Below are 15,752 nucleotides of genomic sequence, written 5' to 3'. Positions count from 1 at the left end.
GTTTTAAAAGTGTTTCATTTTTAAATCATTTCTCACATGATGTTAAGTCTTAAATTGTTGTTCTGCACCAGTAAACTTTAACAAATGTTCACTCTGTCAAACGGATACAGGTTGTTTCAGATCAGTTGTAATGATTTAATATGTGCCGTTCAATGAATGAGTTGTACATTTAACTTACCTTCCCAACTTCTTTCCACCATTCTGCGGTTTCTTGTTTACCTCGGAGACGTGGTGGAATATACCAAAATGAAATGTTGGTACATTGGAACTGTAAATTACAAATTTCGTAATAAGTATGAAATAAACACGCCATAAAAAGTCATAACATTGAAATAAGTGAGATAATAATTATGTGTAATGAAGGTTTGGATGTAGCTATCTATTTTTGAGACAAATATTCACCTTGAAATACCTATTTTGACAAATTTAAAAAGAGAGAGATTTTCGTATTTTGCTGTAAAATGTCATTAAAATTTCATAACCAAGAATCATTATAAAATTTAAGAGTCCGTAATTACATTTTCTGAATTTAACATTGTACTGTTAACCAACTCATTTTCGCGACTTTCGCAAGAAGAAAAATATCGCGAACAAAAATCGTCTCGAAAATTTAAAAGCATAATATTTATAAAGTATTTTTCATTATCGTTTATAATTTTACAAACGTAAATGTTCTTGTCTGAAGTAAAAGATGTGTTACAGTATATAAATGTATCAACTAAAAATCAAGGCAACCTGCGCACTTATTTAAAAGTTGACCCATTCTAATTTTTGTTTTATTTGCTATTTCTCTTAATCAGAACGAAAACAACATATTAATCCTAGTATAATGAAGGCTTTGAATTTTTTGTAAATCTTACAGGAAAAAAAACGGATAGCACATTGAAAACCCCAAATCTATGTGCAATTAATGAATAGTGTTTAAAATCTGAATCCGTTTCCCACTTTGGAATTATCATGCTCCGTGGGAAACTGGCCAATATTTAACCTACCCTCCGTTACAAACTTTTCTGTAACACTCCTCGGAATTCGGACCCTCCGCCGATACTAGGTGTGATCCCTTAATTGAACAAAACAGAATCCTCAAAAACGAATAGACAATATTGCCATAGAAAACAAAACAAAAAAAAACTATCAAAACATCAACAAAATATACAGACACCTATAAAGAGAAAACTGAAGACTGAGTAACACAATCCCCTCATACCGGATGTGATATCAGGTGCTCCGGAAGTATAAGCTGCTTTTGGTCCCTCCCCCCCAATGTGGCACCCGTACTAATTCAACCGATACTATATATGTTCTTATAATACAATGTTCTGTTCCAATCATTAAACTGTTTACATGACTTTGTGTAAACAAGGAAGAAAAAGTTTTTTCTTAAATAAAAAGGAGGACGAGTGAAAGATTTTTCAAATCTAAAATTAAAATAAAAAAATTAATACATAATTATATATAAATATTTATACCTCTGGTAAAACTAAACGAAATCCTTCTGTTAATTTGAGTTTTTCTGTTAGATACCTGGAAATAAAAATCTCATAGAACATAGAAATCACCTAGCAAAATATACCAAGTACAATTATCTCACATGTTTAGAGTAATAATTCACCGAGAAAGTTTGTAAATCATAATCATTTAAGAATTGGAATATATATTTTTTTTTAAATATGGTTGGAAGGTGATTAAAAAGCTTATCAGCATCACCATTGTTCAGTTTATTCATTTTATCGTATAAATCCCCCTTTTTTTAAACTTTGATGTAAGCACTATACATATTTTTTTATAAGTATAATGGATACGAAAATTTTACATTATTGGACTATAATAACCTCATCATAAAAATAACAGGATTAAAATTTTGAACGCCTGACACGCGTTTCGTCTACATAAGACTCATAAGTTACGCTCAAATAAAAAAAAAAGTAATGGTAAAAAATGTACAGAGGATTGAGGACCCAACATTCATAATTAAAGTACATATCCGTTAAGATACTTTAATTTAATTAGATCAGTATAAAAGGATGTCTTACTCACGCGGCATTTTCAAATGCTTTCTCAATCCTAGCGCCCATAGCTTTGTCACCACGACCTTTCCACATCAACCACAATTTAAGAACATCGTTTTTACGACCACACTGAATTGTTCGATCCCCTGTATAAAAGGTAATAGGGGCATCAGCGTAATCGTATGTTTAGAACCACTAAAGAAACTGATAAAAATATTGTTTTAGTCTTCAATTATTTTAATAACTATAATTTAAACCAGCAACGATTAAAAGTATCTAATTTTTCAAAATTTGAACTGAAAATCACCTTTTTACATCATCTTTTTCACGAAATGTTACTGTGACTTTTATAAAAAGTATATTTTAAACACATTTTAAAGGCGTCTGGTTTTGTTTGATATCGCTACCGGTTCTGGTCTACAACGGTTCAGTTAACCGGCGGTTCAGTTATCTGCAATGTTAAAAAAAAGAGATTTACCTATATCATATGATGTGTCGTAAATTTTGTCTGGTTGAAACAGATATTCTGCTCTATATGCATTACACCTTTCCAAAAATCCCTGTTAAAAAATTCAACCATAAAAAATTATCTTTTACATGCATATGTACACAATGAAAACAATTATTGCGAGTGATAAAGTGATTATTTTCCGCAATCCATCGGATTTGAAGAAAACATATTTCAAGAGCTTCAAAACATTACAATGTTTCTTATTGGTGTTAGTTTTCGCAATTAAAATTTCAATTTCCACGAATGATGACGAATAGAAATTTGATCACTTTGACTGGCCTCCGACCGACAATTAAACACTTGTCAGTGTGGGGCGACTGTTTGGTTTTGCGGGATGTATAAGTACGCAGCCACGTCCGATTAGAATGATGGCGTTTATTCTTTAACCTTAAGTAAACAATGCAATGCTCTTTGCAAGTTCAAGAACCCTTGCAACAACAAGGATCTGTAGGAGGCCTGTTGCTAGGCAACATTTCTGTCCCTATCCAATATGTCCTCATTTCCCAGTGACAAACCATATCATTGCGAACGACTTGTATTACATACAAAACTAGCATATTGTACAGTTCTCGTCGAAAATAAACTATCAACACTGGACACTTTTAATTTGCAAAACACTCATTTGCAAATCCGCCGCCGCCTCAAACAAGAGCTACAATATCATGTATATAACCAAAATGTGCGGAATTACATGGGATTCAATAATTTCATTGGTTTTATACTGCTACTTTCATATTTATTTTGCAATTTGAATTATAAAAACATGGGATTTTCAATATCCCATGGGACAGGGCAAAATCCCATGGGATTTACCATTATCCCATGGGATTTTGGTTAAATCCCATGGGATTTTTTTTGGTCCCATGGGATTATTGTAGTCCCATGGGATATTTGTTGTCCCATGGGACAAAAAAAATCCCATGGGACTATAATTATCCCATGGGATTTTTAATATCCCATGGGACAAAATAAAATCCTATAGGATTAAAATTATAAATATATATAAATATAAAGTTATGTGTATGTTACAATGAATGCTGTTTGGTAGTAAAATGTTTTAAATGTACACAAGTTTTTTTAATATTTTTTATATATACACTGATATACATATATATAAAAAAAAAAAAAATTGTCACAAACATGTTTTTTATTTGTTTATATAACAATAAAGATTATTCTTATTTTTGGAATGTATAATAATAATATTTTACAGTCAAAGAATAAAGTCCTTTCACTGAAACAAAATGATGAAATTTCTAAATAAATGAAAAAAATATTGTTTTGAAATCTTTGTCTTGTTTATTCTATTATGAAAAATAGAACTGAAAACATATTTCATATTCTGACTGAATAGTTCACTCTTTTCATGAGGTAAGATTTTCTTTGTTATAGGTTCATTGCAATACTTGTATAGGCAAACAATTTGAATTATATATACCTTTGTGGTGTACATAATAGTATGCTTATATTTGCAAATTTATAATATAAACACTTTTTGTTAAAGTTTTTGCTTTCTTTATTCCCAACTTGCTATGTACAATTATTCAGTCCACTATATAAGAGTGAAGTCAATAAATAATTTCATTCACTAGAATATTCCTGCAATTCTTAGACAAAACCTTTTTTCAATCTGTTCTTCAAAGATCTGCCTCTGTACATCTTTATTGAATGGAGAGATTCAAATGAGAAGACAAAGCAAGTTTATTTGGACAACAACATTCTTATATCTAGTTCATTCGTTCCATCTTTCAATTGATAATTACATTGTTGTATTTATATGATCAAGTTCTTGTGCATCTATGATCGTGATGATATGACTCCTTTTTGTTTATAGTCATAATGTTGAAATTTCTTCTTTCAAATAAATGTAGGAAAAAACATGTTCCATTTCAAATTAATAAAAAAGTCGCACTGTGGAGAAAAATACCAGCTTTAAGTTTTCCGTTCAGTATTGATCTGTGAATGATGACCATGAAAATCGAGATGTCTGACCTACAAATACACAAACTCAAAAATTATCAGTGAAGAGATCAATAAAATGGCTATTTTATCATGTTTATGATTAATATGATAAACTTCCATTTAAATATTCAAGTACTAAATTACAGAAATCGCTTAAATTTTATAATAGTTTAGTAAAGTACAGCTTATTTAAAATTATAATAAAAAATATAGGCCACCGATGAGTAAAATAAGATATTACATTTCTAATGCCAAAAAATTGCATTTTTGCTCCAAAGGGAGAAAATTTCGAGCTCTTTCAATGATATATGCATTTTAAAAGTCATCTGGGGCCAAACCGAATTGATTGTATTGAATGATTTGGTGTACCATATGATAAAGTTATAAATAAAATGAGTTATGAAAAAAAAATATTAAACATTTTTATGAAATTGTTATACGCTAGAGCCTCCTTAAATGTCATTTGATCTCTATTGGAGAAATGTCTCATTGGAAATCAGACTGCTAAGTGTTTCTTATTTTTATATCAACCCAGCCATATTATACCTGTCTAATATCAGGAGCTTGTACATAGTTCAGTGGTTGACGTTGGTTCATATCCGTCATTTTTATTTTTCATAATTTTTTGTTTTTATAAATTAGTCTGGTATATTTGACGTTTGAATTGATGCTCTGTTTCAAATTTGGTTAGTGTTGACTTTTATAGATTACTATAACATGTATAGGGTATGGGTTTTCTCATTACTTACAGGCCATCAATGGCCTCTAATAAGTAATTACAATGCTTACATCCACTAAATTGAACTCTGATGGATAGTTTTCTCTTTCATCATACCACATCTTATTTTAATAAATATTTAATCATTATTCAAGGACAAAAAATTTTATAACAGTGGACTTACCATTTAGGCTTTGTTGACCTCTGTAAATCTTATTTTGTTGATAATTTCTTCTGTTTATAGTTTCCCCTTTATCTTTCATGTTCTTGCCCTACACATAAAAGGGTAAATATCATTTAATGACAAAAATAACTACTACATGTATTACATAATTAGTAGGCAACTGAAAATTTTGTCTTATTTATCAACTTACTCATCATTCTTGTTCAATATCATGAATATTATCATTATTCTATGAATATGAGGTCACAGTAAAATTAACCTTGGCAGGCAGACATCTTTTTTTTATATGATACCTTGTAGTCATTCCATACAACAAGTAGACCTATGCTTAAAAAATCTAAGGCCAAAATTAAAAATATGTTTGTTTCCCCTCCCCCCACACGGGTCAAAAATAAGCGCCCAGGTCAAAACATTATTTTCCACAAAAAAATCGAAATTATTTTTTTCCTGAAAATAATTTGTTTCCATTTTTCGAAAGTGCTTGAAAGCAGAAGGATTGATAATCTAAATAAATACACTCAAATTGAGCACAAACAACTGATAAGTGGCCTGGACTGGACAAGTCAAACCATTCATGTGACCATGCTATGACAATCACATCCTGTTAAAAAAAACTAGAGGCTTTCAAGAGCCTGTGTCGCTCACCTGTTAATGTGTTTACTGATGTCCGCCATCTTCGTTGGTAGGCGGGGTCATTAGAAACTTTTTTTAAAATAGATACCCTAGTATTATGATTGTGGCCAAGTTTGGTTAAATTTGGCCAAGTAGTTTTAGAAATGATTTTTATACAAGTTACAAAAATGACGAAAAGTTGTTCAATATTGACTATAAAGGGCAATAACTCCTTAAGGGGTTCTCTAACAATTTTGATCATGCTGACTTATTTGTAGATCTTACTTTGCTGAACATTATTGCTGTCTACAGTTTATCTCTATCTATAATAGTATTCAAGATAATAACCAAAAACTGCAAAATTACCTTAAAATCACCAATTTTAGGGCAGCAACCCAACAACAGGTTGTCCAATTCAACTGAAAATTTGTGAGGGGATATATCTTATTCTGATGGACATTTAAATCTTGAAAGATTTGCCCTAAATGTCTTAGTTTCAAAGATATAAAGCAAAACCTGCATTTTACCACTATGTTCTAATTTTAGCCATGTTGGCCATTTTGTTTGGTAGGCTGGGTCATCGGACACATTTTTTAAACTACAAACCACAATGATAATTGTGGCCAAGTTTGGTTAAATTCGGCAAAGTTGTTTCAGAGAAGTAGATTTTTAAAAAAGTTACTAAAAATGATGAAAAGTGGTTAAAAATTGACTATAAAGGGCAATAACTCCTTAAGGGGTCGACTGACAATTTTGGTAATGTTGACTTATTTGTAGGTCTTACTTTGCTGAACATTATTGCTTTTACAGTTTATCACTATCTATAATAGTATTCAAGGTAAAAACCAAAAACTGCAAAATTTCCTTAAAATAACCATTTCACAGGCAGCAACCTATCAACAGTTTGTCCAATTTGTCTGAAAATTTCAGGGCAGATAGATCTTGACCTGATCAACAATTTTACCCCATGTCAGATTGCTGTAAATGCTTTGGTTTTTGAGTTATAAGCCAAAAACTGCATTTTACCCCTATGTTCTATTTTTAGCCATGGCGGCCATCTTGGTTGGTTTGACGGGTCACGCTACACATTTTTTAAACTAGATACCCCAAGGATGATTGTGGCCAAGTTTGGTATAATTTGGCCAAGTAGTTTCATAGGAGAAGATTTTTGTAAAAGTTTACGGACGACGGATGACAGACGCAGGACGACAGACGAGGAACGCCAAGTGATGAGAAAAGCTCACTTGACCTTTCAGGTCAGGTGAGCTAACAAGAACCTGCCTTCCTGGTCTGTTTACAAAGGGTATACCCGGGGGAGGGGAAACAGACATTCTTTTAAATGTGACCTGATAAAATGACAAAACCAAGAAAACTTATCATTGACCAAAGAACAATAAAATGCGGTCATGGTTTATATATGAATCTGCCATTCAGACATGCACACCTTACAATTGTTTCATATCTACCAAATATAATCTACCTGTAACTTTAAACATATGATAAACTGACAAAACAATGCAGTGTTTCATTGACCAATGAACCATGAAAATGAGGTCAAGTTCATCATGTTCATATAAAATATGACAGACAGCTAAGTGCATATTACAATTATTTCATTCTCTAAATAAAGGGGCCTAATTATTGCTTACAGTATCCGGAAAATAGACCAAACCACAAAAACTAAATATTTTCAAAGTTCCTTATACCCTGCCAATTTGTTATGGTTGTGCCTGTTCCAAGTCAGGATCCGATAATTCAGTGATTGTCGTTTGTTTATATGTAACATATCTGTTTTTCAATTTTTTTGTACATAAACTAGGTTGTTAGTTTTCAACTTTCAACGTAAAATAATACAAGTGTTGGGAAAACAGGAAGTTGTCGAGTGATGAATCTGAAAATGCATCAGACGGTATAGCTGACTTATTTAACCCTGAAACCAAATTTCAGAAATCCTTCTATTGTATTTCCTAAGGAAAATGGGACGAAAAATATTCATCGGACGAACTGACTGACGCAAGGATGGATGGACAGACAGGGGTAAAACAGAATACACCCCACCCCCCTTTTTATTAAAATGGGGGCATAATTTTAATATGGGGCTATAAAAACCCATGCAAGATGTCAAAACAAAAAGAAGTAACCTAATTCTTACTTGTTAGGGGCTATTTATTTATTGTCGGTTATACATATAACAATACAACATATTAGAGGTCTGTAGAGCTTTTATCCGACATACATATATGACAAGCACAATACATTTGTACATGAAACATAAAGCTCATCACTGAGATAGTAGTCTCAGATAGAGGGAGGCGGGGTCAACCAAACACCCCTATTCAATCTGAATGTAGGACAGAAAGTCACAGTCAAAAAGTCACACACTGTCACAGGACAAAAAGTCACAATTTAGTTTTGAGATTATTTTTCTTTGAACAAGAAAACACTCTTTTTGTATTTTTCTTAAAGTTTTATACATGAACATGATGTAGCAACTTTAAATTGAAATTTATTAAAAACAAATAAATCAGTGCATTAGGTTTGCGCACATTACCATTACATTTGCGCACAAAAATCATTACGTTTGTGTGCAGCTTTTGATTACATTTGCACGCATTTTTTAACATGTAAATATAAAGAAAAAGATATAGTATGATTGCCTTTTACAGCTGACTATGCGATATGGGCTTTACCTTGGGCTTTGCTCATTGTTGAAGGCTCTATGATGACCTATGGTTGTTAATGTCTGTGTCATTTTGGTCTCTTGTGGACAGTTGTCTCATTGGCAATCATACCATATCTTCTTTATATTGGCTTATTGTTGAAGGCCATAAAGACCTCTAGTTGTAAATGTCTGTGTCATTTTGGTCTCTTGTGGACAGTTGTCTCATTGGCAATCATACCACATCTTCTTTTTTATATTATGAACAATTTCCTAAAATTAAAAATGAATATATGTAAGAAAAAGAAGATGTTTCAAAATCTTTTTTCATTTATATTCAATCAATTGTCAACAAATTGTTTGTGACTTTTTGTCCTATCAACTTTGTTACTTTATGTCTGAGTTTGACATGTGTTTGACTTTTTGTCCTGTGACTTTTTGTCGGAATGTCCTGTGACTTTCTGCAGGGGAAATCATAGAGAGGGTTCTGTTCGTTTACCTTCCATCTTAATCAGTGAACTGAATAATTGTTTTTTGCAGAAGTTCGGGGAGTGTTAAAAAATCACTTGTGCAAGTTGAGAGTCAACACTTACACAGGGACTACACAATACTTTTTCAGAATGTCATCAAAAAAGAATCACTGGTGACAGGGGAGTGTAACCGATGAATTGATCCTGAAATAGATAAGATTTTCCCGGTACGTCTAAACACCGCTCAGGAGGACCTCCTGGGTGCACACATGCAGGGCATACAAAGTGCACTCATGGCAGACCCTATATAGTCGCCGTCGTATCTGCACACATGATGGATGTATATATTCGTTATAGATCGTCATACACTTCTCATTTTAGAGTTAAATTTGCCAGCAACCTCTTAAGATTTTAAAATAAAAATGCTACTAAAAATATATTATTTCCCCCAATTTTCGCAATTTTTTCGCCATATAAAATATTTATAAACGATGACGAGGCCTCACAAATAAATATAAATATGAAATATACTGGAACATCGATTAGCATAGATCGAGCAGCAGAGTAAACTTCCACATAAATCTCGAAGTTATTTACGCCGGATAATATAGACTGTGCACCTGAATAAAGTTGTCAAATACATTAATTTGTGTTTTTTACTTCTACAAGAAATTTGATTCAAATGCTAATTACGCACCATTTGCTGAGCAGAGAATCATTCTAAGCCAGGAACAGTCTATACTAACTGATAACAGTAAGAATAGAAAGTCTCTGTAAAAAGGCAGTCAATCCTAACAGAACTGTATTAACTTAATGATACATGTACATCAAGTTCCAGCACCTCACCAAGCACTCTTGCCTTGCATACTGAGATGGCAAACTGGTGTGTGTCAGTAAAACTGCGTAGGTTCATATCGTTTAATTCAACGTTTGTTTGGTTATTTTTTAAGGATCGTTGTAAAATTATACCTAAATCTTTGTTAAAATACGATTTTAAATTGTTCAATTCTTTCTATTTCATAATTTTGTCAAAGTCTACTTTTAAAAGTTTTAAATTTTACAGAAAAAATGAATATTCCATTTTGATTTGAAGAAAATCTTTTTGAACTGTCATGACATGGTGTTGCAAAGCTGATTACAGGTATTACACTATAACATACAGTAATTTTCCATTACGACAGGAAGCCTCAGTTCCAGATTGCCTAAAACATGGAATACTAACCCCAATCTTCAAAAATAAAGGGTTGTCAACAGATGCAAAAAATTACCGAGGTATCACTGTACTTCCAATTATCGGGAAAATACTAGAAATACTCCTCAGACAGCTGATCCGAGACATTATTGATATTCTTCAAAATCGTCTACAAAGAGGCTTTACTCCCGGAGTTTCTCCACTATACAGTGCTCTCATACTATTAGAATCAATTGCAGAATCCATGGACCAAAAACTACCTATTTTTGTTGCTCTACTGGATGCTAAGGCTGCTTTCGATGTCGTCAACCATGATAGCTTGCATCGTAAACTCTTCTTATCAGGAGTAGGTGGAACACTCTGGCTCTTAATACGCCAACTTAGTACTTATGCCATAACCTCCATCAAATGGAATGGTTTAATATCAAATCCATTCCCTGTTCACCAAGGAGTACGACAAGGTGGAATTCTCAGTACCGAACTCTACAAAGTTTATATAAACGACATTCTAGACCAACTGGAAAATAGCGGTCTGGGTTCCTACATTGGGAATATATATTGTGGTTCGCCGACCTGCGCTGATGATGTCGCCCTGGTTGCAAATTCACCTTCAGATCTCCAGTCAATGATAAGTACAGTTGAAAACTACAGTATTCAGGAAAAATATAAACTCCAACCCACCAAGATTCTTGTACTGAAAAATGTGCCCTCCACACGAAATACAGACTTTGAATTTGAGATCAATAATACAGCTATGCTTCAGCCAAGCTCGGCTCTTCATATAGGAATTAAACACAGCTCTGACTTAAAGAAAACAATCAATATTCATATTGAAGGAAATATATCTAAAGCCAGACGGACAATGTATAGCCTAATGGGTGCTGGTCTTCACGGAAAGAATGGTCTCAACCCAATTACTTGTCTACATATCTTTCAAATATATATCCTACCTGTTCTTATTTATGGACTAGATATATTACTTCCAGACAAAAAACACATAGAGCCATTAGAAGTATTCTATAGGAAAGCAATGAAACAAATCCTATCACTGCCAAATAATACTGCAGATGCAGCTGTCTATACTATGACAGGAGTAATTCCAATACAAGGAACAATACATAAAGCTGTCATAAATATTTATAACAAAATATGTGGAATGGAATCCTCAATAGAAAAGGAACTAGCTGAACGACAACTACTTATGTCTGGTTTCAACTCTCAAAGCTGGTTCTCAAAAGCAAGATGCATTCTAGCCCAATATAATCTACCTTCAGCTCATGATCTAATGCTCAATCCGATCAACGCAAATCGATGGAAAACACAAGTAAAAAAAGCAGTTGACAGTGTCTGGCATGATCAATTGAGAACAAAAGTATCCCTATATAGTTCTCTCAATTATCTATCCACTAACAATATACTCTGGCGAAACACTCATCCTTGTCTTGCAAGTGTAGGCACATCATCTCAGGATATAAGTCGTCTTCAAACAAAACTAAAGCTCCTTACAGGCACCTACTATCTTCAAAGCAACAAAGCTTCATTTAATCAAAATAGCGTAGATCCAACCTGCTTACTATGCAAAGAATCCGCAGAAACGGTAGATCACTTCCTTCTGGAATGTAAGACTTTGCATGATATCCGCATACCATACCTGCATGAACTTGAAAGCTTTCTTTGTAGCTTTAGAAACTGTACCAAATGCTTTAATCTTACTAATGTTGTAATAGACGCACAGCTCATTTTAGATCCGAGTCACTTATTATGTGCTTGTGGTTGCAGATGCAAATGCACTGACAATTGTTTTATGGTAGAATACATATCCAGAAAATTATGCTATGCGTTACATGCCAAGAGAAACGAAATCTTAAAGACCTTACCGTCTAGCAAGAGCAAGAGTCAAAGACTGTAGCCAACGTACACCCCACGGGGCGTACATTTATATTTATATTTTTTTATATTTTCAAACTAAGTGTGTATAGACATATATATTCATTGTGAAGTGCTCCTTTGAAGGAGGGATTTCCTAATACAGATACAGATACAGATACAGTGCGTGTATTCTCGGGTGTGTATAACGTATAGTTTTCTAGAGAACATCCTGTCTACGTGTAATACAGATTGATGACATTATACAACATTTTTTTGATTAAATGTGATAAGGTATCTGTGTCCATTCCCTATTTCAACACCACTAATTTTTCGAAGAAAAAAAATCAAAAAAAAATATATGAAATTAAGAAGAAAAGTAGCAAATATAAACTTCAGTAATTGCGCATTGAGTAAACATAATTTCAATATTGCATGAACAAATCCGTGAGAAAACGTATATATACATGTATGAATAAAGATGTGTTTAAAAAGACCTATTGGCTTTATTTCACACTAGGACCTAAGATAACTAGAACTAAGCAATGATTGATCCAGAAATTTGTGGGGACTCATTGACTGCCTTAGAGGGGTCACGTCCAGTCATGCTTCCGTGATTCCCTATATAATCTACCATTTGTTTCCCAAGATTTAGGAGGGGCTGGTACACACACATATATATATATAAATATACCTCTGCGGCGGAGCCAGCCATTTGAAAAGGAGGGGTCCCAACCCAGAACAAAAGGGGAGGGGGTGGTTCCTACCATATGTCCCCATTCAAATGCATTGATCGTTCAAAAAAAGGGGTGGTTCCAACCCCCGAAACCCTACCCCTGGATCCGCCACTGATACCTAGTATGCATATAATTAAGAACAGCTTTGAATATATGCATATAAAATAATGGTACGTTTAAAGACCGTTCAGGATTTCCTGGTTGCACACAGGACATTAAGTAACTTAGGACATGTATATATAATAGTAAGAGTTCAGGGTATACATTCGATAACTAACATATTTTATAATTTTGTAATTTTTGTATTGATAAAATCAGAGACATATAATACATGTATTGAGACATATATAATACATGTGTCTCTGAAAAAATCAAACCATCTTTAAAGAAGTTATTTCAGTTTGAATCGACTGTTTTTTGCATTAGAATTCCAAAACGTTAATGTTATTTACAAATGCGAAAACCTGCAAGAAAGAAACATTTATATTCGGTGATTTTTACACTAAACGTTTTCGTAATTTGTTTTAAAAATATTAAAAAGTACATGTACATCTTTTTTCAAGATTTGTATAGTAACTGGTTTAATTAAGTCCCCTTGATGAAATTTAAATTGCGAGACGCTATTTAATAAACTATGATCTATCTATCGGCATGCGTCGTTATTTGGGATACGTCACGGATGACCGATGGTCATATTCAATACGATATACCAATCATCATTTGAATTTGGTCAATTGATCTTTAATAATTAGGACTAATTAGTGATGGCGGAAAATAAGTCGCTGGTGATGGTTAAAAACATATAGAAGTAAACTTTGTAAAAAAAAAGGTTTCCTTGGAAAAAATTATGAAAATATATGAATATGCTAAATAATTTTTTTCCGAAATAATAATTAAAGACGTTTAGAAATAACAAATCACAGTTGGGAAATTTTCAATTCAAGTAATTTCATTTTGAAAACGTTGAAAAATATAGATCTTATTATATGTACAATGTGGGCCGCTTGGAGATCAAATTGTGAAACCCTGCATAATTAGGGTTTGTCTACTTTCGTCTTTTTATATTGCCAAACATTCTATAATCAAGGATTCGTACAAGGCCTTGTTATAATGAATATTATCGCCAATATCACCATAATTACATAAAGAACAGATAAAATATTCTCCTAAAGAGTTTGCCATCTAACAATTCAAAATGAAATGTTGAGTCGAAACTGAGGTACCAAATCTATAAAAAGAATCACTATTTTCAAGGAATTGTATATTGAAATATATACAATTCCTTGCTATTTTATATATTTTTTATAATATATGTATATATTCTTTTTTTCAAAACTCCTGAAATAATTTAACATTATCTATAGAGAGCTTACATATGCAAATCTGTTTAGAAGTATGTGAGCGTAAATAAAAAATTTTTATTACCCCCCCTTTTTTTTCCTTCTATAAAATTTAATTGTAAACGATTTTCTTTCTTAATTTGTGTTTGCTCATTAACTGGGGTTCATGCTGTCAAAAAACAAAAATTTCTCCTTGTGAAAAAGTTATTGATAAAAAAAATTTGAAGCTTCCAGAAGAATAACGGTACGTCTAAACACCGCTTGAAGGACCTCCTGATTGCACTCATGACATACGAAGTGCACTCAGGACCCTTTATAGTCATCGCACACAGGATGGATGCATATATTCTTTATACGCTTCTTATTTTAGAGTTAAATTTGGCAGAATTTGAAATCGAACTTAGATAGATATGTTACATTTGTAATTCTTAGTAAATAATAAGGGCACGTGTCACTGATTACACAACTACTGAGCCATGAATTATCCAATCAACAAAATTAATTGGATTATCTTTATTGTTGTTTTATATATTGTGTTGTTTGTACAGTGTGACCATGCGGGAAGTAATATTGTGACGTGTAGAATGAATATCACGATGTTTTAAGATTTTCGTCTTTTATTAAAATTTCGTTCCATAAATTTTTAAGTTTTATTCTTAATTTTATTATCATGTCCTGGACCAGTAATTAATTCTTTGCACGAGTTTGAAAAGGGAAATAAATGTTCATACTTTAAAAGAATTTATATTAATTAAAGTTTTGTATACATATGGAATCCGTTCTTAACGGTAAAAGCCGTACTTTTCAAACAATCAAACTCATATACATGTAGTTAGATGTAATTTCTCATTTTTATCGAACTTGTCCAGGAATTTTATTTTAGAGTTATACGAATATTTTAAGAAATCCGTTTTTATTAAGTTTTTTTTCTCTAATTAAAGTCGTTTTGTCCAGTTTCACAAGCCTGAAACTAATTTCAATGCGAAAATAAATTCTGAAAATGAACTTGTCTCCGTTTTCGTCTCCGTTTTTTGAAAATTATGATATTTTGGGTATAATTATTTCTAGAAAATATGTAGTTAGATTGTAGTAGCGAGAAATTATAAAAAAGAAGATGTGGTATGATTGCTAATGAGACAACTATCCACAAAAGACCAAAACGACACAAACATGAACAAAGAAAGACTATTTCGAAGACAGTTTATTGACACGAAATCCGTTCAAACCACGACTAAGTCTTCGTGCACAGATTTCCGTTAAGGTTAAACTGAATATTGTACATAATTGTCTTCTCTTGTATAATGGTTTGTTGAGAATAAAGATATACAAATGTAATAAAATTTGATATTCAGTCAACATTGTGTTTGTTTAAAAACTTGATTTAGAGAGAGAGAGAGAGAGAAAAGAATCACACTGAAAAACAAAAATCGAACTTGTTACAGAAAAAACGCAACTATAAAATAATTTTCTTTATTCGTGAACTGCAAAACAG

At 32.5% G+C, this 15,752-nt stretch overlaps 1 protein-coding gene and 1 long non-coding RNA gene across 2 annotated transcripts in view; both read right to left on the bottom strand.

The window, feature by feature from the left end:
- Positions 1 to 15,752, bottom strand: part of LOC143047719 (cysteine sulfinic acid decarboxylase-like) — a 43,436-nt gene that overhangs the window by 1,443 nt on the left and 26,241 nt on the right. Inside the window, exons 10-13 of the mRNA XM_076220930.1 lie at positions 2,488 to 2,569; positions 2,038 to 2,155; positions 1,470 to 1,524; positions 179 to 268 (exon numbers count right to left, since the gene is read on the bottom strand). Coding sequence (XP_076077045.1) covers positions 179 to 268; positions 1,470 to 1,524; positions 2,038 to 2,155; positions 2,488 to 2,569 — 345 coding nt within the window. The remainder of the gene's footprint in view (positions 1 to 178; positions 269 to 1,469; positions 1,525 to 2,037; positions 2,156 to 2,487; positions 2,570 to 15,752) is intronic.
- LOC143047720 (uncharacterized) lies at positions 3,661 to 9,512 on the bottom strand. Its single transcript, XR_012969647.1, has 3 exons — positions 9,155 to 9,512; positions 5,385 to 5,472; positions 3,661 to 4,512 (listed from the first exon to the last, which is right to left on the bottom strand). It is a non-coding gene; the product is annotated as an uncharacterized LOC143047720 (long non-coding RNA).

This window comes from Mytilus galloprovincialis, chromosome 10 (assembly GCF_965363235.1).
Source record: "Mytilus galloprovincialis chromosome 10, xbMytGall1.hap1.1, whole genome shotgun sequence".
Taxonomy (NCBI): Eukaryota; Metazoa; Mollusca; class Bivalvia; order Mytilida; family Mytilidae; genus Mytilus; species Mytilus galloprovincialis.
This window is presented reverse-complemented; position numbering and strand designations above follow the sequence as displayed.